The sequence below is a fragment of the Zea mays genome, chromosome 6, assembly GCF_902167145.1.
Source record: "Zea mays cultivar B73 chromosome 6, Zm-B73-REFERENCE-NAM-5.0, whole genome shotgun sequence".
Taxonomy (NCBI): Eukaryota; Viridiplantae; Streptophyta; class Magnoliopsida; order Poales; family Poaceae; genus Zea; species Zea mays.
Window position 1 is genome coordinate 163,291,604 of NC_050101.1, and position 27,328 is coordinate 163,318,931.

Genomic DNA, 27,328 nt, shown 5'->3' on the forward strand with positions numbered 1-27,328 from the left:
TATTCGGTGCTCATTGGACACGTCTAGTTAGTGCATCCGACTTGTCCGATGTACCACCAAATATGACACTAAACAAGGTACTCAACGAGATCTGCATTCGCTAAACATGTTTGTTGTGGCACCGGTGTGAGCACCCGATACCATTATAGTAATAGCTAGTTTTAGAAATTAATCATTAGAAAAGCACTAGACGTGTCTGGTGTAGAGAGTTGGTGTGCGCCGAACATGTCTGGTGCCTCTAGCTATGTTGAGTTGGATTAGAACGGCTTGTTCCTTTACTTAGGGCTATTTATAGCCCCAAACTCAATCAAATGAGGTCTCTTGCCTATTTCAACTGGTGAAAGAATCATTTGAGAGTGAGGAAGGTTTTGCCTAGTGAGGGACTTAACAAATGATAATTGCATGATTAGTGATCTTATTAGTGCATTGAGACTTTGAGAGTAATGTATTGTACAACCATCACCCTTATTAGACTTGGTAAGATCAAGTGAGAGTTAGCACTCGTTACACTTGGCAATCGACATCATCTAGATGACTTAATTATAACGAAAAGTTTGGTGATCATCCTGAGATATAGGTAACTGAATTTAAACTGGTATATAATTACAAATGATTCACCGTTCTAGAGCATTGAAGAACTAGTTCATAAAGAACCCTTGGTGTTTGTGCGGAAAAAGAGCGTGCATGCTCTTAGTTCTTGCACAAACCAGGGAGAGGGACATGCTCCCTTGTCCTTGCACAAACAAAGAGTGACACAACACCTTTACGTATATGCTCTAATGAGAACTAATAGGGAGTACCAATTCTATGGTACCTTATAAAAACATCGAGAAGATATTAATCCTTTCTTTTTACACAATTCCAATTGAGCAATTTTTTCTAAACATTTACATTATTAAAACCATCATGCTAGTATATAATTGGAACTTAGGATGTGAAGCTCTCTATCGCACCATTTAGCCCAAGGAATAAAATTAGACTTGATTATAGATCTTAATTTATAAAAGAAAATTTGAAAACCCCAATTTCTCCAACTTCCTTTCATATAACAGACCATTTCAGTCTATTGCATTATAGGGGTGTTTGGCATGTATCCAAAGAAAAACTAAGGAAAAGCTAGCCAAAGCCAACCAAACACTTCAACTCTAAACAAACTCTATGGAGTTTTAAGTGTTGTAGTACATTTTTTTGAAATATCTGTTTTGCTGCTCTAAAATCCTTAAAATCAAATCAAACTGGAATTTGAAGGTATTTAACCACCACTACAATTAATTATAATAAAACAATCTAAATTCCAGATCAGAGCTGCTCCCAAAGTTTTAGAACAGAGCTGCTCTATAAGAAATATTTAGTATTAGTATATCAGCAAACGGTTTGGCTCGAGAGATGCTCAGATGCAACTATAGGAACATTAGTATATAATTTTCATTATTCTATGGGATAGGAAAATAAATTTACGTGCAAGAAAAAGTAATTCACAATCTTCACAGAGGAAGGGGCAGCCAGAAAAAAAGAGCACCGGAAAAGATAATGTATGATGTATGCTTCAAAGCTGTAGCTGTTTTTCACAATACTTTCTACGCTTAATGCAAGTTAGACCTTGTTTGGTTGAAGGAGATTGAGGAGGATTAAATCTTTTTTTCTATTCAATTTTTACTAGTAAGGGCTGGCTTGTTTGGGAGAAGAGAATCGAGGCAGGGCTGATTTGATGATAAGGAGATTGAGAGAGATTGGAGGGGTCATCAAATCAGCCAAGGCTAAAATCCCCTTCTAGGATTTTGGCCCCTTCAAATCTTCAGTTCCTCCAATCCCCTTACTTCCAAACAAGACTAAGAAATTTAATATCTTCTAATACCTTCAATCTACTCCTATCGGAACAGGCCCTTGTGAGCAAACCACCACGACATAAAAACTTCTGCTCATGTCGGGTAATGCTGCTTTCTTCTCTGTCTTCTCAACGAAGCTCATCGCGGTGCAACTCTGGATGACTGGATCAATTTGCGCAAGTGGCAAAACCCGATGACCACATCCTTGTTCAGTTGTTCCGACTCTCTTAGCTCCGCGAGCTTCGTTGGGCAGCTCCATTTCATGCCCCCTTTGCAGTTTCTACGGGAGAAGTGCAGTGCGTCCACATCTCGGCACGACTGCCACAGCAGCACCAATATACTACACTACGGAGTATCCACCGTTGGCTCATCGCTGCTGCACCTTTTAAGATGCCCGTCAGTCCGTGCCAAAAAGTCATCAACAGCAAGTGATGCATCACCATGTGCAACCGCATTCTCTGGCTCTGGCATGTAAAGTGTAGAAGACGAAGCCTGTGCAGATATATACAAGAAAAAATAAACTTATACGTTAAATGTATAGAAGACAACTAAATTGAATGGACGAGGACAGGTATGGATGGTAGCATTTTAAGGTCTTATTCGGTTATTCCTATTCCATCTATTTCATGTGGATTGAATGAGATTGGAAAAAAATAGGAAATTTTTTGACTTGCTAGAGATTTAAACTCAATCTCATCCAATCCACATGGATTGAGATTAAAACGAACCGGCCCTAAGCAAACCACTTGGAACACTAGGTTTTTTTTTCAAAGCTCGGTACACTATTAAATAGTTCTTGGGAACTGACAGGAGTCATAGAACAGGAATCCAGCTATCATAGGGTGCATTTTTTGCATAATCAAGATAAAAAAGGTCTTACTGGAGCTGTGTAGTGTTATACTCAGGAAACACAGGTCTATATAGCCTAACTGAAGATTTGCCAAACTATTAGCACCCTCCCATCTTCAGATAGTTAGATGAGATTAAACTGTAGTTCAATAGCATAAAAAAAATACTGAGGGTTGGTACCTTCATGTCTATTTGTAATTCCCCACTGTTACCTTCTGAAAGAACTATCCCATGCGCTTTCAACCATTTTTCGCATTCTTCTAATCCATCATCCCCATTGGTTGCACAGCCTGTATCAGTTCTCATGAACCCCAAAATCTGTGCAACATATCCCACAGGTACAGTTGGGCGATATGACCTAGACATGCATTTCATAGCTTCGAAGCGCATCCGCTCCACATATAGATCTGTTAATGAGAATGGTTACAACATCAGAAAACTTCTTCCAAGAAGAATAGTTCATTTTAAGCTAGTATATCGCTCTTTACCCATGAGGCATGAGTTCAAATTGGGCGCCTTCTTGTACAGTTTGAAAAATAGAACATAATTGCCAGATAAAACAGAAGCATGAACTGCAAGGGCATGCTTAACAGCTGCATCTTGTTTGGCTTCTTTTGATAAGCTGAAACAAAAAAAGATATCAATTACAATCCAATTAATGAATAAATTGGGATCCGATATTCTAATATTTATAACATAATACCTTGCCATTGATGACAGCAAGTCTCGTTTATTATTAGAGTGTAGCATGACACACAGCAAATTGTAAGCAGAAAATTCAAAATAGCAACCCTTGATTCCTTGTGCATATAGCCTCTTCAGTTGTGACTGGCACTGCAATAGTTATTGACGCAGAAATAGTTAAAACTATGACAATCATGTAGCACCAGTGTAGATTTCTAGCCTTCTGGGTTGTATTTTGCAACTGTAAGTTTTATGAGAAACAGTTCTTAGTGGCATTCAGCTTTCCTGATCAGAATGATGAAAACCAGAGACAAAGCAGTTTACACAACCCTGTATCTATTTATTATATAACATTTTAAAAAACTCGGCCGGTAGGGGAAAGACTGCCCCCACGGTATTATATTAAGAAGCTCAATCGGAGCCCCGACCGAGAAAGGTCACGAAAGCTGGGCCCCCGTGCAGCTGGGCCCCCGTGCAGCATGAGGGTCCACCCCCTATAGGTCAGATCTTTACTCGTGCTTTGAGCACCCCCAGCCCCTACACAAGGATCCCCCCTATAGGTCAGTTCATCCCATGTACACACAACCAGGGGAACAGCGACTGACTTTTTTAACCTCAGCCTGAAATTTTCTCCCACCAGGATTCGAACTCAGGACCTAAGGAGGGCTATTCAGACCACCTAACCAATTCAGCTAGAGGCCCTTTCGCTATATAACATTTAAGATTGCCAATAGAAAAAGCAAAACCAGACCTTGTAGATATTTATTTATAAACTAAGTTGGGATTGAGCTGGTACAACTAGCAGGATCAACATTTGCACAAATGTTTGTTACTTCAAAGTGCTAATAAAATAGAAAGAAACCATTACCTGGTTAAATTCATGTAAATCACCAGCTTGCATAGCTAATCGGGCATGTGTTTCATAAACCTGAAAATAAGCTATCTAATTGTTACAAAATCACAGCAGATTACTGAACTAATGCTCTAGCGCATGAATATTAACAAGTATACTTCCCCTGTCCAAAAAAAGAACGCAGATCTTGCTTTTCGAGGAGTCAATCAAATTCAATTTTGACTAGATTTATAGAAAATAATATATTACATGATTAGTTTAATGACACTTATTCAGTATCATAAATGTAATACTTTGTTGTATAAATTTGATCAAACTTGGGATTAGTTGATTCCTCAAAAAGAACTCTTTTAGGAACAGAGAGAGTGATGCCTTCTTAATTTATTAACAATAGTAAGTAAAATAGACAGTGTTCATTTCCCTTGTAAATAGTACGCTATAGAGTGCAGGATGCCATGTACAGTTGAAAAATACCTTTATAGTCAGTTCATTCTGGATTCTCTGAACTGTAAGATCTTGGCGGATAGATTTTAGTTGATCACACTTGTAAAGATAATTCTTTTGTGATGTTTCAACCATTGCAAGGGCCTTCTCCAGGACATCTTCTGGCCTTATCTGCAAACGAAATACTCAGAGGAGTCATGCAAACAGTAGAATGATTAAGCAGAAGCAATCAACTTAATGGGCCAACATCGGTGACCCTTTGGATCTAGAGTAGAGCAAGACAATTGGCAAGTGTTGTTACTTTGGCAGGATCAGGTGCTTCTGTAAGTCGTAGATATCTTTTCTCAATTTCCTGACATGTTCCTTTGACTGTCAGTGCATCCCAATCCATATCCTCAACAGCCAAAGTGCCGCCTTCATAGGTTCTAGTACGAAAAGACAAAATTGCCCTTCTTGCACGCAAATTAGTCATAGCATCTTTATTTGCAGAAACATTTCTTGATTTAAATGATGAATCTTTACTCTTTTCAAAACGCTTGGATCTATGCTCCCTACGTTTCTTTTCCTCAGGCGAATTTGCTAGTGCAGTTGCACTGGCATAATATTTGGTTAGATCATGTTCCTTCTCACTGTCACTTGAAGCATTTCCATTCTGTATTTGACTCAAATTACTACCCATTTTTTGCTTCTTGGCAGACCTCTGATTGACTTTATTTGAAGGTGCTTGAGAAGACTGGAGAAACTTCCTATGATCCCAACTGCTACCCTGCACAGGATTTGGCTAATATTATGAAAAGAGAGAGAGAGAGTTTCGAATACCAAGTATAGTGATAGAAGCATTTCATTGTGGAAACTTGGAGACAACATGAAAGTCAATTCCACCAGTATGAGCAACAGATTAATGCTTACCATTCTATTTTTAGGGTCCGAAGTACTGTGGACATTACTGCCGATCAATCCTTTTGCTATTTGTTCCACCTTATTGGTAACATTTTCATCCACAACAGGCTCCCATCTACTTTTCACACGTTTCCTTGGGGTGGAAACTGATGAGAAGGGACTTAAATTGTTTACACTGCTGCATAGGAAAAATGATGGCAGAAAACAAGAAATTACCAGGACTGCTCCGTATTTGATAAATCAAATGCAAGGAACATCATGGATTCAGGGCAAGTGCTTTAAAATAGGAAGTAGTTTGATGGATAACCGCTTGTTGAGGAACTGTTGTCCCTCTACCAGAGTGTGTAACAATCTCTTTAGCTTCTCTCTTGCATCATGTTTATAATAATAATAAAAGGGGGTTAAAATGATGAAAATTGATTGAATCGCATTAAAACAACTACACAAGTATAAGATCTAGAATTGTTTTAAGTGTCTAAAGTGTTTTTTTTTTTGTGGAGAGGATGAAAAGAAGCTAAAGGTGGTCATTGTCTGATAGCTTGGGCCAAAGTGCAGGGACCCAAGGAGTTTGGTGGACTGGGCATATCTAATCTGCAAGCTCTTGGCTGGGCACTAAAATTAAGATGGCCGTGGCACAAAAAAACGAATCCTGACAAACCTTGGGCTCTCTTCCCAATCAAGCTGCATAATTCAGTGCACACTTTATTCTCTATGGCTGTAGAAACCACCATTGGTGATGGAGATCACACTGTTCTGGAAAGGCCGGTGACTGCAGGGGCACTGAGTAGAAGACCTGGCTCCCAACCTGTTTAACCTAGTGTCTAATAGAAGAGCTAACCGACATACAGTATGTGATGCTTTAACAAATCATGGATGGAGTCAAGACATTCAGGGCACCTTATCTGTTGTCATAATTGCTGAATACTTGGAGCTACGGGATACACTGTCAAAAGTGATGCAGCAGTCTGGAGTTCAAGACATCCACCGCTGGAGGTTATCTCCCTCCCTCAGAACAAGGGAGATGTTCAAAGTTGTACTAATTACCGTGGGGTTAAACTCACGAGCCATACGATGAAGCTCTGGGAAAGGGTTATCGAGCATCGCCTAAGAAGAGTGAAAATTGTGACCCAAAATCAGTTTGGGTTCATGCCTAGAAAAAAAAACTTGGACGGGGAGGGAAAGACCGCCCTCCCGGTATTATATTAAGAGACCGAAACATGGTCTCGGCCGAGAAAATCTCCGAACCCTAGCCCCCATCACTAGTGGGCCGTCAACGCCCACTCTGCAACGGCCCAGCCGGAGGGTCGCGCGCAAAACGTAACCCAGGAACGGGCGGTGCACAGCAAGGGGACTTTTTAACCAAGCCCGAAATTCGCCCCCGAGGGGATCGAACCCGAGACCTGGAGGTGTACTCGGAAGCCTTAACCATTACGCTAGAGGGAAAGTCGACCATGAAGGCGATTTTCCTCATACGGCAATTGATGCAGAGATATAGAGATTAGAAGGACTTGCACATGGTATTTATTGACCTCGAGAAGGCGTATGACAAAGTATCGAGAAATGTCATTTGGCGGGCCTTGGAAAAGCACAAACATAGCAGTCAGAGGCCACCAAGATACCAAAACCCCAACCCGAAATCCTAACCTGCTGGAGTTAATGGAGATCGCCTGACAAGGAGGAGCCCAACACCCTAGAGAAGAAGAGAGTTCGACAGAGGATGAACAGCGCTGTTAAAATTCCCTCTGTAATAAGGGTCTTGAAGTTACAGGTTAATGGCCTGGACGCTGGATGACCACTGCGCGCCATCCTAGGCTCCATATAATTTATGGAGTGGAAATACCACAAACACTCTTAATATTCTCAATGGACAAATATTGTGAAACGTTTTCTCCAAGGTCATGGACAAACATAGCAGAATAGAGGGAGTAAATTACAGTAGTGCTGGCTGTGCCACTGTGTACTGAAGTTTTAAACAACAGGCAACAAAGTTGCGTCAATCAATGTGTTTAAAGTCTAAACAGACAAGATACTTAGTTTCTGTCAGGGGAGGAAAGTTGAAATGCAGTGTACGCACCTTGTTCCAGTCATGCCCACAGTACTTTCAGGCAAAGGAAATAGTGGTTCAGTGTCCCAGTTCTTAGTAAGAAGGGTTCCCTCAGCAAAAGCTTTTTTTGTGATCTGAAATTAAAGAGAAAATAAAAAAAGAACTGAGATTGCAGAGCCTCTTTATCAATTAAACAAATCAAAACTATGTATCACAGAAATTTGAACCAAAGAAATGATGAGGCAACAGCATATGCATTGCACCCATTACTAGAGCAAGTCTGACACTCTGACTAGAAATTGGAAATTGGTCTTATTTTACCTTGGAATGGTAGCATCCATAGTCACTGATGTTGGAAGCTAATATTGACTAACTTGGTTTAAAGTTTGTACACATTTAAAGTTTGTGCACATTACAGCACAAGTATCATGACATCATGCATACAGTGTATGATCAGCTAGTTGTATTTTGTCGTGTGCAGGAGGTTGGCTCATATGCATGCATCCAGTAGTGATTCATTGGCTAGAGTCTTGTGTTAAATGGAGGAAGTCACAGATCATGCATGTAGTGCTAGAATTTAGTAGGGATCATGTAGGATAGATGCATAAGTTTGCATGCATTCACAGTGGTCTTGTGGTTGTGAGACGTGGTTGTGTATAGCACATGCACAACAGGAGATAGTGGGTCATTAGATGTGTATTTAAGAAGTCCTAAAGCAGTGATGAGATATACATAGCAGAAAAAGGACATGAGTAGCATGAATACATTTCAAAACTACTATTTCTTTCCTATATCGGTTTTTTGTAGTTCCATCTCATGAGAGTATATGTGCCACAACGCCAGTACTCTCCAGGAGGTGGGTGCAAGAGATCAAGCAGAGTCTGAGTGAGTGATTCAACTATTATTAGAGTTGAAACAACCCTGTCCCCTGTTGAGTGTTAGTCACATTATACCAAAAGATGTCAGAGGACTTCAGCTACCATAGCCTTATAGACGAGGGCATCCACGACTAAAAACAAAGGTAATGTTGGTGTCCATTTCAGCAAGAAGATGCTATCATGATAGCAACTAATAAGGCAGAAAACAAAGAACAAAAGTAAAGATTTACCTCATTCATTATGCTTCGGCAGGCCTCCCTCTGGGCATCATTCTTGCAACGATTGAGGTTCCTCGTAGCATAGTTACGGAGTGAAAAGGGTAATCTCTAAACAGGAGAAATGAAAAGTGTGTGATTGATATGCAAGTATAGACATCTTGTTTGTTTAGGATGTTTAGTTATAGGCATAAGCAAAGCTACACTTTTTAATCATTATTACCAAAGAATTAAGTGATTTAACCTTACAGACTATACAAATATATAATCATGAAAATCAGGACGATAGTCAACCAAGACACCATTCCAGTTTTTTCTAAAATACCATAACTTTATGTAGTGTCAATTCCTATGTAAAGAAGAGAGCAGAACATTACAGCATCAAGACCAACTTGAGTTGCTTTAGCATCATTCGTAGGCATGGAGACACTAACATAGGCAGGTTTCTTTGATAAATCAAGTCCAGAATGTTTCTTCTCATTCTTTGGTATCACCATAGAGAAACCTGGGGCAATTTGAGGATTTATAGGAACCTGTATTTTGCCTTCGCTGGAAGTGTCCATTGTCACAGAATCCTGCAAGTTTGGTTTAAAATTTTCAGAAACATGGTTCGACGAAAGATTTGTGCTTGGACTGTTAGAATATACAGTCTCCTGTTGATCTTCATGGTTGCTTAGTTGTGGATGATTGGAATTAGTCTTCTGAGGGTATGGCTGTGTCTGGTAGGCATAATGATTTTGAGACCATTGCACACCAGGTCCCTGGTTATAATGGCCTTCTGCCTGGTTGCCATATTGACTTTGCTGTCCTGGAACACCTGGAACCTGGAGAGTAGTGAAATTTAGATGATTGTTCTTCTAATGAAGAAATACAAATAAAAATGCTACAGAGCACAAATCATCATGTGAAATGTAAGGTAGAGTCTATGCATCAGAAAAATCATAATATATTGATTTTTTTTAAAATAAGAAAGATTGATAAATGCACCTAACCTAAGCCATGACCTAGAGAGCAATAGGTACATGTAGTATGTACTGACCACTCTAAAGACTTCAGAAGATCACTTGATCTCTTTTGGTGAAAAGAATGGGCCATAGCCAAGCGCGGCACTTCTTGGAGGGCAAGCCAAGGGTAATCATATTCCTACCTTACTAAACAACATTAGAAAAAATTGATTCTTGCCATTGAATGCAAACAAAAATAGTAAACAGTTTTTTTTTACTTTAGCCTCTCAATGATCTTACCTAAAGTTCCATCACTAGACTGGTTAAGTTCTTAGGAAAATTAGAAAGTTCCTATGCCAGCTTGACATTGAGCCTACTGCCTTAAAACAGGATAACCTGCATCTCATTTATGTTTTAATCATTCTTCCACTTCAACTAATGTTTGTCTATATTCACGTGCAAGTATGTTGCAGCATGCCAGAATTAAAAGATTTCCTACACTAAACAACAAGTGGTGTCATTTTTTCCATAATGGGCGAACCAAAATTTTATTACCACTTAAAGCGCTTGCACCCAAGTTTAACGACTCTACAACAAAAAAAAAACGAAGCTGTAGATGATCTGATGGCACATAAGGGCCAGGATGGACCAGCAGACCACAAATCTTGCCATCGTTACCAAGAAAACCTTACAATGCCAACTTCCTATCTTTTAAAGTATCACTGATAAAGGGTATGTGTTAGTTCATGAATTTTGTGTCAAATATGGTGGCTGCACTGTGATGATGGAAATTTATACCAAGTCAGATCAGTGACGTGCTGAACAAACAATGCATTTTTCATAACTAACAGCCATTATCTGATTATCAAAGTATCACTTGACTAAATTCAAATAGCCATCACAATCATTTTTTGGTTCCATATCTTCTTCAGGGTAATTTGGTTGGCCTGACACAGTTTTGATTCCGCCATCCATTTTTATATCATTTTTGTTCATTTTTTTACACTTGTTATTTTCAGCGTAACGAAGGGTATTTTCAACTCACGAAATACAAATCAATGGGTGTGAATAGCAATGATATATTATATTTAAGGTGCAATCATTTGTCACTAGTTGAGGATTTGCCACTTGTAGTGATCGATATGTGGTAAAAATTTATTCAGTCAAACTTGGTAACTTAATTGTTCAACAGCACGACGGTGAACACGAACAAACACCTAATGGGAGAGTTACAATTACCAAAAAAAAAAGAAAGGTGCCCCCCACCCCCAAAAAAAAGAGTAAAACTCTTCTTAGATGCACAGTTCTCCTGCATAGTCTTAAAAAAGGAATTGAAACAGCAAACAGATCCAATCCAAGCAACCCAAAATTTCTGAGAAAATTTGCTCCAGATATCATGAAGAAAGCTATGCACATTTAGTAGCAAATTTATAGTGAAAAAGGAGGTACAATACCTGCATAGGAGGTGCAACAGAAGCAACTGAATTACTTTTCCATGATGTTGTTCCTGGTGGAGGTGGCTGGCTACTAGGATATGAATAGCCAGAAGGCATGTTACCAGTTAAGTTATCTGTAGTACTGTTCCCAGCAACTGGATTGCTAGAAGCACTTGGCACAGATTGATTGTAATAGTATGGCCACTGGTTATACTGCTGCTGATATGGTAAAGAATTGGCAGGCACTGAAGTAGAACTTTGTTGTGCATTTGTATCAGATGATGAGTAGTTCTGGTATGATTGAGCAAAAGTATTCCCTGTGCTTCCACCATTCCATGTGTTGTTCTGATAATAGTAGCTGCTGCTTCCATATCCTGGCACGGTCTGATGACCCCCAGCATTGTAATATGTGTTACTTGTAGGATCAATGTAAGACCCTGAATTTTGAAATGAAGTAAGAGGCTGATAAGCTGCACCTGGATGTTGGTTTGCTCCTTGCTGGACAGAAGAATCATTTGTTGCTTGTGGGTAGCTATAATAATAGTTGGCATATTCTACAGGGTTATAGACATGTTGATCTGAACTAGAGTAAGACATGTGAGAATGGGCTACATCTGCCATCCCCCTACTCGACTGGGCAACATGAGGCACGCTACTTTCTACATTTTGATTCCCTCCTGAATCTGATACATCCCTTTGTGGATCATAGTAAACTGTATCTTGGCTAAGTTTGTCCACTGTATTGTTCCATGAAACCGTTGCTGACCCAGTTGCAGAGGACCATGAATGATGACTGGAAGAAAGAGGATATGGAGATAGATTTGTTTGACCCATACTGACAACCTGCCAAAACCAAGTAAAGTGGTCATTCACGGTGTATATACACTCTAAATTAAATGGCAATTTCAGAGGGGATTAGCAGAAGTCAAATTATGACCAATGAAAAATCAAGAAGGAGAAAATATATGGCTAGAATTCCATAAGATTCTACACTACATAACACTTCGAACAAGTAACCGAAGCATAGCAAGGCAAATACTGACAGAATAACATTTCGGAGAGGTAAAAACGGCACAAATACAACTCTTAAATAATTATTTAATCAGTATATATGGTCTATAAAGATAACCATAAGCCACCCCCCCCCCCACACACACACACACACCCACACCCACACACCCACCTCTCCCCTCCCAAAAAACATTTGGCACAGTAAATTGCATGATCAACCAGGTAGAAGATTTTCTCTGTGACCAAATAATAATTAGCACATATCACACACTTAGAGCAGTCCCAACCCAAGACACTACTTATAATTTCTATAGCCTCCACGTCATCTAGAAACTACTACTAGACACTACCTCTCCAATGCAAACATCAATATTACTTAACTGAATTTAATACTTCTCTTCTCTCATTGTGTGTTGAATATAGTGTTGAAAACAAGTCTTATGCAAGACCCAGTTTCTTACTCTTTCTTCATTTAATTGCTTGCCACAGCATCTTTTAGCATATGTGGTAGCTGAATTAATGCTATAGAAACTGGATGAGGTGGAAGGTTGGGACTGCTCTATGCGACTCCTGATTAGACCGTATCCACAGCAAAAGCCAACCCATCATAATCAGTGGAGATTAACTGGAAGCTAAGCATAAGCTAGACTTACAATATAATAAATAAATAAAACATGTTTCGAGTCATATCGGTACCTCAGCGTGCGGGGCGTCAGATCCAGCAGCCACCCCGGCGCCGTGGCTCGCCATCCTCCAGGAGCTCCAACCCTAAGTCCCTAACCACCACAGCCGCCGCCACACGCTCGTGATTCGATCCGCGTCGAGAAGGGGGAATGGATCAGATGCGTCAGATGAAGCAGAAACAGAGGGGAAATTCGGGGCCGAACGGCGAATTTTTTATTATTATTATTATGATTGACTGAAAAAAGTTCTCTCGGCGGAAAGCGAGGAGATGTGCGAAGGAAACGGAAAAGGAGTCCCAGCCCCTTTCGGCGGGGTGCGTTGTATCGTCAACGGCCTGCGGCGTCCGCGTCGAAGCGGAGGGTCACAGGCTCACAGCTGTGGAGCGTGGAGAGAGTAGGAAGGCCAGAAGGGAAGTGGCCTACTGGCCAGGGAATACGTCGGAGGCTCGGGGCGGTTTGCGGAGGCGGGGATGGCTTCGTAGTTCGTCGAGAGGGAGCAGGTGAAGAGCGGAGAAGCCGACGACGCGGCGGCGTAGTGCGTGAGGGTTCCCACAAACGGACTGAAAACGGTGAAGATTTTTTATATGCCGATGACTAATATATAAGCATTCATTAAGCAACTCTTTTAGTCCGTTAGTGTAATTGTAGTTTGTTAGAAACTTTTTTATAAAGCTATATGAAATGATCGTGAAGCATTTAAATACTAAATATGGTATACGGTTCGATCTAGTACCGAGAGACATGTTCATGTTTACACGTTTGCATTTAATAATTGACTGCATATTAGTCGCTGTCTTTTATTATAGAATACAACACGACGGTCTAAGGTGTTTTAATGCACTAAAGATATCACTTGCTAAAATTAGTGCAGACGTCTAAACAGTCTAGATAGTAGTTCAACTATTAACTATTTTTAGTAAATTAGTTAATAGTTAGGTCATTTTCAACAATGTCTCAAACTAGTGTATTAAATTGAAAATAAGTGAAAGAGAAATGTGACCTTGGACCATTTCTATAATGTTTTGGTGATTAAGTGTTCAACACATAGTGAGTTAGATATTATGTGCCAAACAAGCAAAAAGTACAAATCATGTAACAAGGTACGTTTCTAGACTTATTACGTTGTTTTGAGCACTAACATATTTTGTCTAAGTGCTAGAAACAAAGAAAAGAAAAGAATTGCAAAGAGTTGGCTGGGTGCAGCCGAAGTCCAGCTCGGTCTGACACACCGGACAGTGTCCGGTGCGCCAGACTGGCATCCGGTAAAAAGGCCACTCTCGGAAAAAATCGACGGCGTACGACTATAATTCACTGGACTGTCCGGTGGTGCACCGGACTATTCGGTGAGCCAACGGTCGCCAGCGCAACGGTCGGCCCCGCAATCCGCGGGCGACGTGTGGCCCGCGCCAACGGTCGGCAGAGGGGCACCGGACAATGTCCGATGCGCCATCGGGCCCGGAGCTGCAACGGCCATCTGCGCCAGAATAGGAAGGAGATCGGCATCGGACCGTCTACAGTGACTACCCGGTGCGCCACTCGACAGAAGGCAAGGGTAGCCTACTTGATTGATCTCCAACGGCTCCTAGCTGCCTTGGGGCTATAAAAGGGACCCCTAGGCGCATGGAGGAGTTACACAAGCATTCAAGAAACATTCTAAGACTCCAAGACTCCAACTTCACGCATTCGATTCTTTGTGATAGTGACTTGAGCTCTATTTGAGTGGTGAACTCCGTGTGTTGTGTTTTGAGCTCAAGTTGTGACTTTTGTGCGTGATTGTGCTTTGGATTTGAGTCTTGTGTGCGTTGCTCTCCCCTCCCTTACTTTCGTGCTTCTTTTGTGATCATCATTGTAAGGGCGAGAGGCTCCAAGTTGTGGAGATTCCTCGCAAACGGGAGAAAGACTAAGAAAGGAAAAACCATGGTATTCAAGTTGATCATCGGATCACTTGAAAGGGGTTGAGTGCAACCCTCGTCCATTGGGACGCCACAACGTGGAAGTAGGCAAGTATTACTTGGCCGAACCACAGGATAAAAATCGTGTGTCTCTTGTGTGTTTTCTCTTTGATTGTCTGTGTTCACAGGAACTCGCTTCAAGCTACTTAGCCGTTCTAACTTTCATAACTAAGTTTTGTGGCTATTAGTCAGGATCACCTATTCACCCCCCTCTAGGTGCTCTCAATTGGTATCAGAGTCGTTCTCTTCATCTAAGGGACTAATCGCCCGAAGAGACGGATCCTAAGGGAAAGGAGATGGTGGTCAATGACAAGGAGGAGTCCCTCTTCAACGAGCCAAGGGACGACAAGCCCACTGACTCTGGCTCGAGTCATAAGAAGAAGGACGGGAAGAAGAAGAAGAGGCGCATCAAAAAGATCGTCCACTACGACAGCGATGGATCTTCTTCTTCACCAAGAGACGACGACGATGACAATTCTTCGTCAAAGAAAAAGACGGTTAATCAAAATTATTCATTTGATTATTCCCGCATTCCGTACAATTAAAATGCCCATTTACTTTATATTCCTCTTGGAAAACCCCCACACTTTGATGAAGAGAATTACTCATTTTGGAGTCATAAAATGTGTAGTCATCTATTTTCTCTCCATCCTAGCATTTGGGAAATCATGGAGAATGGAATGCATTTCGATAGTACGGATAATCCCGTGATGATTAATGAACAAATTCATAAGAACGCACAAGCTACCATTGTTTTGCTAGAATCTTTGTGCAGGGATGAATATAACAAGGTTAGCGGCTTGGACAACGCCAAGCAAATCTGGGATACCCTCAAGATCTCACAAGAGGGAAATAATGCCATTATGATCACCAAGATGGAACTGGTGGAAGGCGAGCTGGGGAGGTTTGCCATAATCAGGGGAGAGGAGCCAACTCAAACATACAACAGGCTCAAGACCCTGGTCAACAAGATTAGGAGTTATGGAAGTACAAGATGGACGGACCACGACGTCGTCCGACTAATGCTAAGGTCATTTACGGTAATTGACCCCCATCTTGTCAACCTTGTTCGTGAGAATCCTAGGTACACCAAGATGACGCCCGAGGAGATTCTTGGGAAGTTTGTGAGCGGGCGCATGATGGTGAAGGAGGCTCGATATGTGGATGATGCACTAAACGGTCTACTACCCGTCTACGAGCCTCAACCTGTGGCTCTTAAGGCTACTAGCAGCAGGGAGGCGCTTCCAAGCAGGGTGGCACAAGTGGAGGATGCTGGCCTCAACGAGGATGAGATGACACTTATCATCAAGCGCTTCAAGACCACACTTAAAGGACGCAAGGAGTACCCCCAACAATAACAAAACAAGGGGAAAGCGCTCCTGCTTCAAATGCGGTAAGACTGGTCACTTTATTGCTCAATGTCCCGATAATGAGAATGACCAGGCACAAGAAAGACACGGCAAGAGTGAAAAGAAAAAAGAACTACAAGAAGGCGAAGGGCGAGGCACACCTTGGAAAGGAGTGGGACTCTGACTGCTCTTCATCCGACTCCGACGATGAGGGACTAGCCGCCTCAGCCTTCGACAAGTCTTCACTCTTCCCCAACGAACGCCATACGTGTCTCATGGCCAAGGAGAAAAAGGTAAGTGTTCGAAATACCTCTAAGTATACTACTAGCGATGATGACTCTAGTGATGATGAAGTAGATTATACTGATTTATTTAAGGGCTTAGATAGAGCAAAAGTAGATAAAATCAATGAGTTGATTGATACTCTAAATGAAAAAGATAGATTGTTAGAAAAGCAAGAGGATATTTTATATGAGGAGCATGATAAGTTTGTTAGTGTGCAAAAATCTCTTGCTTTAGAGATTAAAAGGAATGAAATGCTATCTTCTGAGTTATCTGCTTGCCATGAAACTGTGTCTAGTTTAAAGAGTGTAAATGATGATTTAAATGCTAAGCTAGAGGAAGCAAATAAATCTAGTTCATGTGTAGAGCATGTGAGTATTTGTAATAGATGTAAGGATTTTGATGTTGATGCTTGTGATGAACACCCTATGTCTATTACCAAATTAAATGATGAGGTGGCAAGTTTTAATGCTCAACTTAAGACTTGCAAAATTAATTTTGATCAATTAAAATTTGATAGGGATGGCTACACCGTAGGTAGACACCCCTCTATTAAGGATGGACTTGGTTTTCGAAAGGAAACCAAGAACTTAACAAGCCAAAAGGCTCTCGTTCTCAACAAGGAGAAAGAAAAGGCTCCTATGGCTAGTAGTTCTCAAAAATATCATGCTTACATTTATGATAGAAAATTTTCTAGGAATGCTCATTATAATAGGAGTTATAATGCTTTTGATTCACATGCTATGTTTGCCTCTAGCTCTACTTTTGTGCATGGTAGAAGTAGACCTAAGAGAAATCATGTTGTGCATCATATGCCTAGGAGAGTATGTAATGAACCTTCTACTATTTACCATGCTTGCAATACTTCATTTGCGCTTGTATGTAAGAATGAAAAAGTAGTTGCTATAAAGTTAGGATCGAAATGCAAGGGAGACAAGACTGTATTTGGGTTCCAAAGGCTATTGTAACTAACCTTGTAGGACCCAACAAGAGTTGGGTACCTAAAACCCAAGCGTAAATTGTCTTGCAGGTTTATGCATCCGGGGGCTCAAGCTGGATTATCGACAGCGGATGCACAAACCACGTGACGGGGGAGAAGAAGATATTCACCTCCTACGTCAAGAACAAGGATTCCCAGGATACGATCATCTTTGGAGATGGGAACCAAGGCAAGGTCAAAGGCTTGGGCAAGATAGTCATCACCAACGAGCACTCCATATCAAACGTATTTCTAGTAGAGTCGCTTGGTTACAACCTCCTGTCTGTAAGTCAATTCTGCCACATGGGCTACAATTGTTTGTTTACAAATGTTGATGTTTCTGTCTTTAGAAGGAGTGATGGTTCATTAGCATTTAAGGATGTATTAGACGGCAAACTCTACTTAGTTGATTTTTCGAAAGAGGAGGCCGATCTAGATGCATGCTTAATAGCTAAGACTAGCATGGGCTGGCTGTGGCATCACCGTCTAGCACATGTTGGGATGAAGAACCTTCATAAACTTCTAAAGGGAGAACATGTGTTAGGACTAACCAATGTCTGCTTCGAAAAAGATAGACCTTGTGCAGTTTGTCAGGCAGGGAAACAGGTGGGAAGCACTCATCACAGCAAGAATGCGATGACAACATCAAGACCACTGGAGCTCCTTCATATGGATCTTTTTGGACCCGTCGCCTACCTCAGCATCGGGGGAAGTAAGTATGGTCTTGTAATTGTTGATGGCTTTTCCCACTTCACTTGGGTGTTCTTTTTACAGGATAAATCATAAACCCAAGGGACCCTCAAGCGCTTTCTAAAGAGAGCTCAAAACGAATTTGAGCTCAAGGTGAAAAAGATAAGAAGCGACAACGGGTCCGAGTTCAAGAATTTGCAAGTTGAGAAGTATCTTGAGGAGGAAGGCGTCAAGCACGAGTTCTCTGCTCCCTACACACCACAGCAAAACGATGTGGTAGAAAGGAAGAACAGGACGCTCATTGATATGGTGAAGACGATGCTTGGAGAATTCAAGACTCCCGAGCGATTTTGGTCGGAAGCTGTGAACACAGCCTGCCACGCCATAAACATGCTATATCTGCATCGTCTCCTCAAGAAGACCTCCTACGAACTCCTTACTGGTAACAAACCCAATGTCTCGTACTTTCGTGTATTTGGGAGCAAATGCTACATTTTGGTGAAGAAAGGTAGACATTCCAAATTTGCTCCCAAAGTTGTAGAAGGGTTTTTACTAGGGTATGACTCAAATACAAAGGCGTATAGAGTCTTCAACAAATCATCAGGTTTGGTTGAAGTCTCTAGCAACGTTGTATTTGATGAGACTAATGGCTCTCCAAGAGAGCAAATTGATCTTGATGATATAGATGAAGATGATGTTCCAACGGCCGCAATGCGAACGATGGCGATTGGTGATGTGCGACCACAGGAACAACAGGAGCAAGATCAGCCTTCTTCCTCGACATTGGTGCATCCCCCAACTCAAGATGATGGACATGTACATCAAGAAGAGGCGTGTGATCAAGGGGGAGCACAAGAAGAACAAACTATGGAGGAAGAAGCACCACTGGCCCCTCCAACTCAAGTCTGAGCGACGATCCAAAGAAATCACCCCGTCGATCAAATTCTGGGTGACATAAGCAAGGGAGTAACGACTCGCTCAAGATTAGCTAATTTTTGTGAGCATTACTCGTTTGTCTCTTCTATTGAGCCTTTCAGGGTAGAAGAGGCCTTGCAGGATCCAGACTGGGTGTTGGCCATGCAGGAAGAGCTCAACAACTTCAAGAGAAATGAAGTTTGGATCCTGGTGCCACGTCCAAAGCAAAATGTTGTGGGAACCAAGTGGGTATTCCGCAACAAACAAGACGAGCACGGGGTGGTGACAAGAAACAAGGCTCGACTTGTGGCAAAAGGTTATGCCCAAGTCGCAGGTTTGGATTTTGAGGAGACTTTTGCTCCTATGGCTAGGCTAGAGTCTATTAGAAAATTATTAGCCTATGCCGCTCACCACTCTTTCAGGTTGTTTCAAATGGATGTGAAGAGCGCTTTCCTCAACGACCCAATAAAGGAGGAGGTATACGTGGAACAACCCCCTAGCTTTGAGGATGACAAGTACCCCGACCATGTGTTTAAACTCTCTAAGGCGCTCTATGGACTTAAGCAAGCCCCAAGAGCATGGTATGAATGCCTTAGAGATTTCTTAATTGCTAATGCTTTCAAGGTTGGGAAAGCCGATCCCACTCTTTTCACTAAGACTTGTGATGGTGCCAAATTTATATCGATGACATAATATTTGGTTCTACTAATCAAAAGTCTTGTGAGGAGTTTAGCAGGGTGATGACTCAAAAGTTTGAGATGTCGATGATGGGCGAGTTGAACTACTTCCTTGGGTTCCAAGTGAAGCAACTCAAGGACGGCACCTTCATCTCCCAAACGAAGTACACTCAAGATCTTCTCAAGCGGTTTGGGATGAAGGACGCCAAGCCCTTGAAGACACCGATGGGAACCGATGGGCATGTCGACCTCAACAAAGGAGGTAAGTCCGTTGATCAAAAGGCATACCGGTCTATGATAGGTTCCTTGCTTTATTTATGTGCTAGTAGACCGGACATTATGCTTAGTGTATGCATGTGTGCTAGATATCAATCCGACCCAAGGGAATGTCACCTTGTGGTCGTTAAGCGGATTCTTAGATATTTAGTTTCTACGCCTTGCTTCGGGATCTGGTATCCAAAGGGGTCTATCTTTGACTTAATTAGATATTCAGACTCTGATTATGCTGGATGCAAGGTTGATAGGAAGAGTACATCAGGGACGTGCCAATTCCTAGGAAGGTCCCTGGTGTCTTGGAGCTCAAAGAAACAAACCTCTGTTGCCCTATCCACTGCTGAGGCCGAGTATGTTGCCGCAGGACAGTGTTGCGCGCAACTACTTTGGATGAGGCAAACTCTCCAGGACTTTGGCTACAATCTGAGCAAAGTCCCACTCCTATGTGACAATGAGAGTGCAATCCGCATGGCGGATAATCCTGTTGAACACAGCCGCACTAAGCACATACACATCTGGCATCACTTTCTGAGAGACCAACAGCAAAAGGGAGATATCGAGGTGTTCCATATTAGCACCGAGAACTAGCTAGCCGATATCTTTACCAAGCCGTTAGATGAGAAAACCTTTTGCAGGTTACGTAGTGAACTAAATGTCTTAGATTCGCGTAACTTGGATTGATCTATAGCATACATGTGTTCTATGCCTTTGATCATGTTACTTATGCATTTATGTAATTTGTTGCGTATTTATGGTGCTCAAGTTGTGCAAGGGATCCCCGGACCTCACAAGTCCATGTGTGAATGATGCACATATTTAGGGGGAGAAGTGCTACAACTTGACCCTTTGAGACTAACCCTTGTGTTTGAGTATACTTGATGTAGTCTCAAAGGTGAATTGAAAGGGAAAGGTGAACTTGGACCAATGCAAAGACTTCCACTGCACTCCGGTATTAGTGTACTTAATTCCAAGTTCATTCTTATGCTCTTATTGCCTTTGTGCTCTTCATTGACATTTTTGGTGAGGCAATTGGTTAAAGGGCCAAAAATGATCTCGTTTTGGTGCTTGATGCCAAAGGGGGAGAAATTAAGGCCAAAGCAAATGGATCAGCTACCACTTGAGAATTTTGAAAATAGTAGAGTTAGAATTTTTGATTTGTCCAAAATATTCTTATTGCAAAATTTGGCCTCTTGTGGGGGAGAATCTTGATTATGGGAAAAGGGGGAGTTTTTGGCTCTTGATCAATTTCACTCTTGGATTATCTCTCTTTATGCCCAAACAAGTGAGTTTGACTTAGAGATAGGAAAATGAATTTGATTTGCAAAAACAAACCAAGAGGTGGCCAAGGATGATCCAAATATGCCAAATTAGAGTCAAAAACAATTTGGTCTTCAATTTAAAACGATGTTGCATGTTTTGCATTGCTTTTTGATGTGTTGGCATAAATCACCAAAAAGGGGGAGATTGAAAGGGAAATGTGCCATTGGGCCATTTCTATAATGTTTTGGTGATTAAGTGTCCAACACATAGTGAGTGAGATATTATGTGCCAAACAAGCAAAAAGTGCAAATCATGTAACAAGGTACGTTTCTAGACTTAGTACATTGTTTTGAGTACTAATATATTTTGTCTAAGTGCTAGAAACAGAGAAAAGAAAAGAATTGCAAAGACTTGGCTGGGTGCAGCCGAAGTCCAGCTCGGCCTGGCACACCAGACTGTCCGGTGGTGCACCGGACAGTGTCTGGTGCGCCAGGCTGGCCTCCGGTGAAAAGGCCACTCTCGGAAAAAATCGGCGGCGTACGACTATAATTCACCGGACTGTTCGGTGGTGCACCGGACTGTCCGGTGAGCCAACGGTTGCTAGCGCAACGGTCGGTCGCGCAATCTGCGGGCGACGCGTGGCCCGCGGCAACGGTCGGCAGGGGGCACCGGACTGTCCAGTGCGCCATCGGCCCCGGAGCTGCAATGGTCATCTGCACCAGAATAGGTAGGAGATCGGCACCGGACCGTCTACAGTGACTGTCCAGTGGCGCACTGGACTGTCCGGTGCGCCACTCGACAGAAGGCAAGGGTAGCCTTCCTTGATTGATCTCCAACGACTCCTAGCTGCCTTGGGGCTATAAAAGGGACCCTTAGGCGCATGGAGGAGTTACACAAACATTCAAGAAACATTCTAAGACTCCAAGACTCTAACTTCACGCATTCGATTCTTTGTGATAGTGGCTTGAGCTTCATTTGAGTGGTGAACTCCGTGTGTTGTGTTTTGAGCTCAAGTTGTGACTTGTGTGCGTGATCGTGCTTTGGATTTGAGTCTTGTGTGTGTTGCTCTCCCCTCCCTTACTTTCGTGCTTCTTTTCTGATCATCATTGTAAGGGCGAGAGGCTCCAAGTTGTGGAGATTCCTCGCAAACGGGAGAAAGACTAAGAAAGGAAAAACTGTGGTATTCAAGTTGATCATCGGATCACTTGAAAGGGGTTGAGTGCAACCCTCGTCCATTGGGACGCCACAACGTGGAAGTAGGCAAGTATTACTTGGCCGAACCACGGGATAAAAATTGTGTGTCTCTTGTGTGTTTTCTCTTTGATTGTCTGTGTTCACAAGAACTCGCTTCAAGCTACTTAGCCGTTCTAACTTTCATAACTAAGTTTTGTGGCTATTAGTGTTGAATTTTACAGGATTACCTATTCACCCCCTCTAGGTACTCTCAATAAGCTCGAGGCTCGCGAGCCTCGAATGAGTGGAACCGAGCTCGTTCTTTGAGCTCGTTTTTGCAGCGAACCGAGCCGACCCGGCTCGTTCCATCTCACGAACCTTGCAAAATTGATCGATTTATAGAATAATATTGAATATTAAATAATGTTATGGATAATAGCTCGTTTTGTAGTATTTGATGATGATATATTACAATTTATAATTTAAATTACTTATAATGTTAAATGATGATTATATATTCCAAATTTATATAATGTTAATTCACTAAACAATACAATAATAAGTACTAGGATATGGCTCGTGAGCCGAGTCGAGCCGGCTCGTGAGCCAATGTCGAGCCGAGACGAGCCTCTTTCTCTAGCTCGTGGAATGGACGAGTCCAGCCCTAGTGTTTAGAACCTAGCTCCGATAAGTAAATTTATTGCGTGTGTTTCGGGCTCCAGACCGCGTGCACGGTGGGCACAAGATTTATACTAGTTCGACATAATGTCCCTATATCCAATCATCGACGGCTTGCGCTACCGACATCATTGATGATCAAAGCTCATAGTAGGGGTTACAAGCGAGTGAAAGAGTGAGGAGAGGCTCCCAAGACTCCTATTCGTGGTGTAGGTGGTTACAAGGTGGAGTCCTAGCTAAGTCTTGGCTTGGCGACAGGACTCCGGCCTCTGGGTCCTCCTTTTCATTGGTCTTTTGGGCATCGTCTCGATTGGGTCCGTTCTTGCGTCATCTGTCCAATGGAAAGAGGAGCCTCTTGATCCTCTAAAAAGGGTCCCCTATGTCCGGGGTCGACCTCCTCCTTTTATAGAATAAGGATGGGACAGGCCAACGGTGGCTTCCTTAGGAAGGAGCCATCACGTGATGGTACAAATGGGCGTCTTACCATGGGGTAGAGCCACGTGTGCTCGTGGTCACCTAGTTGTCCTGTATTCTTTATTATGGACGGCATGGGCAGCATGGGCCCAAGCGCCATCATTTGGGCTAGGCCAACCCCTGGCCTTCGTAGCCTGGGTCTCGGCGCGTCTTGTCGTGTTACGCCCTGGCAACAGCCTGCGTGCTTAGGCCTAGTCCCGATAGGTCATGAGTGTGTCGTTGGTCAAAGGACGCACGGGCCATAAATGCACCCAATCCGAGGGGCTCGTAGGTCATGAGTGTTATGCGGCTAGAGGGGTTCGTAGGTCATGAGTGGGAGGTAGACCGGCGCCTCCGCTGTGGCTCGAGGTCAGGCATAGTTAATGCGGCCGTCCATTTATGATGGTCGGTCTTGGGCCAAGCATGGGATCCACTTGAGTGATTTACCTTCAGCACGCCAAGCCCCCTTGTCCGGTTCCGCCATGCCTGACCGTAGGCTCTGTGGCGCGGGGTTCATCCGACGGTGGGTTCTTCTAAGAAAGACGTTACCTATCTCCTTCAACTGACTAGTGGGCCCTAGTTGTCAGAGGCCTTTTCCTCAGTGTGCTCGCTGACCGATGGGCCCAGGGACCAGGGATCGTATCCCTAGCAGTAGCCCCTGAGCCTCCCGTGGAGAGTGTCCCCTTTGGAGGTTGTTGAAGGGTCTAATGTACTTTGTCTTTTCTCCTTACAAGTGATCGTGGTATTTACTCCCCCTTGTTGAAAGCGACCTAGTTTCTAAGAATCCAATTTCTATATCCAGTTTCTAGGAAATGATTTATGAAAAATGGATAATAGTGTTTGGAACCACATCAATTTCTATAAACTACTTGTAGTTAGGAGAGACTAGCTTCTTGATTTTTAAGAAACAAGACATAAATTGGTATTTAGAATTACAAACATGCCCTAATTTATGTTGACTCGAGGGATGGCATCCGGAAATTCTCTGTCGGGGAATGGCTCCCATCCCTGTGGACCCTGTCCCACGAGGGGGAAAAATCTCGTCTTCGTCCCCACAAACATCCATAGGGAGCCTTTTCTCTCATCCCCATCTCAGCCGGGTTTATCCACGCGGGGAATCCACCCTTTAGAAATTTTACTATTTGGATACAAATTCAAAATGATTATATCAAATCAATATAAATTGAATAAACAAGATTTAAAATTACAAGAGATATATACTTTATAGTTTAGATTGCTATTTATAATAGCCTATGTATTAAGATTTTAGTGTATTTTTAAGATGTAAATGGACCAATTTAGATAAAGAGAAGTCTCTATGGGTTGGGTATATGGGGAACATTTCTTGTCCCGTCCCCATCCTCGTCACCGTGAATCTGACTGGGACAAAAGAATCTCGTTTAAATCTGTGTGGAGACTAAAGCTTTTGAAAGCAACCTAGTTTTTTAAAATCCAGCTTCTATTTTTAATTTCTATAATCTGGTTGATGAAAAAAACTAGTTAATGGTGGTTGAAACCACCTCAATTTCCATAAAACTAGTTTTAGCTAGGATTGCTAGTTTTTTGGTTTTTAAGAAACTAGAAACCTATGTATTTTATAATAGCATATGTATTTTTAAGAAACTAGGAACCTAGTTTCTATAAACTAGGACATAAAATATGTTTGGAACTACATCGGTTTTCATAAATTCGTTTTTTAAAATCTATGGGCTTCCAAATAAGCCCTAAATTACCTCATCCGTGTCTCCTAATAGAGAAATTTCCTATCGTGAATCGAAGATCGGGTCCCATTAGGGCATGTACAACCTAGATACTATATCACAGTTCTCTAAGCAATAGATACGCCTAAGAAACCCCTCCATACAACCCAATGTATCTGAAAAGTCGTCTAAAGGGGATGAATAGGCGAAACTTGAAAACTATAAAAATTGAACACGAACTTCACTCAGAGTTAGCGTTAGAATAAGTAATAATGAAATCAAAGAGCGGAAAATGGTTCTCCTTGCCACGAGTTGTTCAATCAATGTGCGGATTTACTTTGGGAGCTAACTCAAAAAAGATAAGCAAGAGAACTTTAGAGAGAGGTGAGAGCAAGAATCAAATCGCAAGGTAATGATCAACACAAATGAACACAACGATCTGTTTCCCGAGATTCGGTTCCAAAGAACCTACTCCCCGTTGAGGAGGCCACGTAGGCTAGGTCTCTTTCAATCCTTTCACTCTCTCAAACGACCACTTAGACCAATTGTGTGTTTCTTCTTAATCTTGAGGGTTACTTAGATCCCTCAAGGATCACCACACAATTAGTTGTCTCTTGCTAGCTTTACAAGTCACTTGAGAGTTTAGAAGGAGATGAAGAAAGCACGATCAATAAACCAAGCAACAAAGACTGACAAATAAAACACTAGGTCACACTATATATAATCTCTCACAAGGCACTTAATCACTAATGAACACAATCACAATTGTTGCTCTTGGATGATCTTTGATGCTTGTGTGAGGCTTTGGAGTGAACTATAACTCTTTGCAACGAATGTGGGAGTTGGAATGGTTGGATGTGTTGAATGGATGTGGTTGGGGTTGAATTTATAGCCCTCAACCACCACATAGCCGTTGCCACGTTTCTGCCACATGTGGACGGTCCGCGCCTCTGGGTCAGACGGTCCGCCTCTGCACATCAATGGCCGGAAAGATAACGGTCATCAACAACGACTATATCAATGGCTATAAGTGCATTAAATTCGTCGTCGGATGCCAGATAAAGTAGTCGTAGACGGTCTGGCCATGCATCCCGGACGGTCCGCGAAAACGCTAAAATTGAATTTTACCGAACTCGGCACCTTCGGGTTTCCAAAGGGGGACGGTCCGTGCTTGGTCTTGGAAGTCTGCAGTAGAGTTTTTGTGATTTGTATAGTTTCTGCATGAGACACACTGAGGTGTCACAGACTGTCCGTCGGAAGGCCCCAAACAGTCCGCGCACAGATGTATTCTCCAAAAAGCTCTCATGTCTAGAATAATCTATGGTATTTGGAACAACAGCTTTTGCAAATAAATTGTCGTCACCATCACGGTGACACAAAAATTGACTGTCTCAAAGACGCCAAAAAATAGATCTAAACATACCCAACGACACGACAAACTTGTAGATCGATTAAAACCCTATATTTTTCAATCCTTTATCTAGCTTTAATACCACTTGATAGTAAACAAATGCAATATGTATCAAACACAATACCAAAAAAATTATGGGGAAAACCATTAGAAAAAAAAACACAGACGCTAACCGATAATATTCACAATGAGAGCTTACAAAATTTAGGGAATACCTAAGTATCTCTCTTCTCATATGGCTTACAATATAGATAAAAATATATGTAAATAAAAAGCAGACTAAAAACAGATCCGCTAATTGAACCCAAGCACACGCCCTCCAAACATCTCAACAAGACTAAGATCATATTCTAACAAGGATTGTGCTATTAAGGTCATGTTTGTGACTGTTCCAGCTCCAACAAATTTGGTGGAGTTAGTTTAATAGGTCATTAGATATTCTAGAAAATCGTGGAGTTAGAGTTGTGAACCTTTAAAATATATTTAGATAAATCATTTTATTTATTATTTAGATTAAAAAGATATTTTAAACTATCCACAATTTTATTATAATTTATAGCTCCAAGATAGAGCTGGACCTTGGAGCAATCCCAAACATGAACTAAAGGCCTGTTTGGACGCTGACGTCCAGTGCCACATCCCGCCTAAGGTGTGGCAGTCGATTCGGCCGCCACAACTGCGGCGCGCGAAGTGTGGCGTGGCGTGGTGTTAGCGACGGTGATCTAAACATGCCGTAATTCCACGTGGATTTTCCATGTATAAATTGTAA

The 27,328-nt window shown here is 42.0% G+C and overlaps 1 protein-coding gene across 5 annotated transcripts; it reads right to left on the bottom strand.

The window, feature by feature from the left end:
• Window positions 1-1,505: 1,505 nt before the first annotated feature.
• On the bottom strand, window positions 1,506-13,338 carry LOC100279473 (uncharacterized). Of its 5 annotated transcripts, none has more exons than XM_020538905.2 (14): window positions 12,781-13,338; window positions 11,550-11,916; window positions 11,092-11,457; window positions 9,071-9,517; window positions 8,709-8,804; window positions 7,631-7,734; window positions 5,566-5,731; window positions 4,958-5,422; window positions 4,687-4,827; window positions 4,228-4,287; window positions 3,379-3,509; window positions 3,164-3,297; window positions 2,856-3,082; window positions 1,506-2,318 (listed from the first exon to the last, which is right to left on the bottom strand). In XM_020538905.2, exons 2-14 carry the CDS (start codon window positions 11,622-11,624, stop codon window positions 2,172-2,174), a joined length of 2,559 nt encoding a protein of 852 aa, XP_020394494.1. In that variant the 5' UTR covers window positions 11,625-11,916; window positions 12,781-13,338; the 3' UTR covers window positions 1,506-2,171. The 5 variants fall into 5 exon arrangements, 4 of the variants coding, with proteins under 4 accessions (XP_020394494.1, XP_020394493.1, XP_008647722.1 ...); XM_020538904.2 differs by having other exon boundaries at window positions 5,566-5,734; XR_002262619.2 differs by having other exon boundaries at window positions 3,379-3,600; window positions 5,566-5,734; window positions 11,092-11,916.
• Between the last annotated feature and the right edge of the window lie 13,990 nt (window positions 13,339-27,328).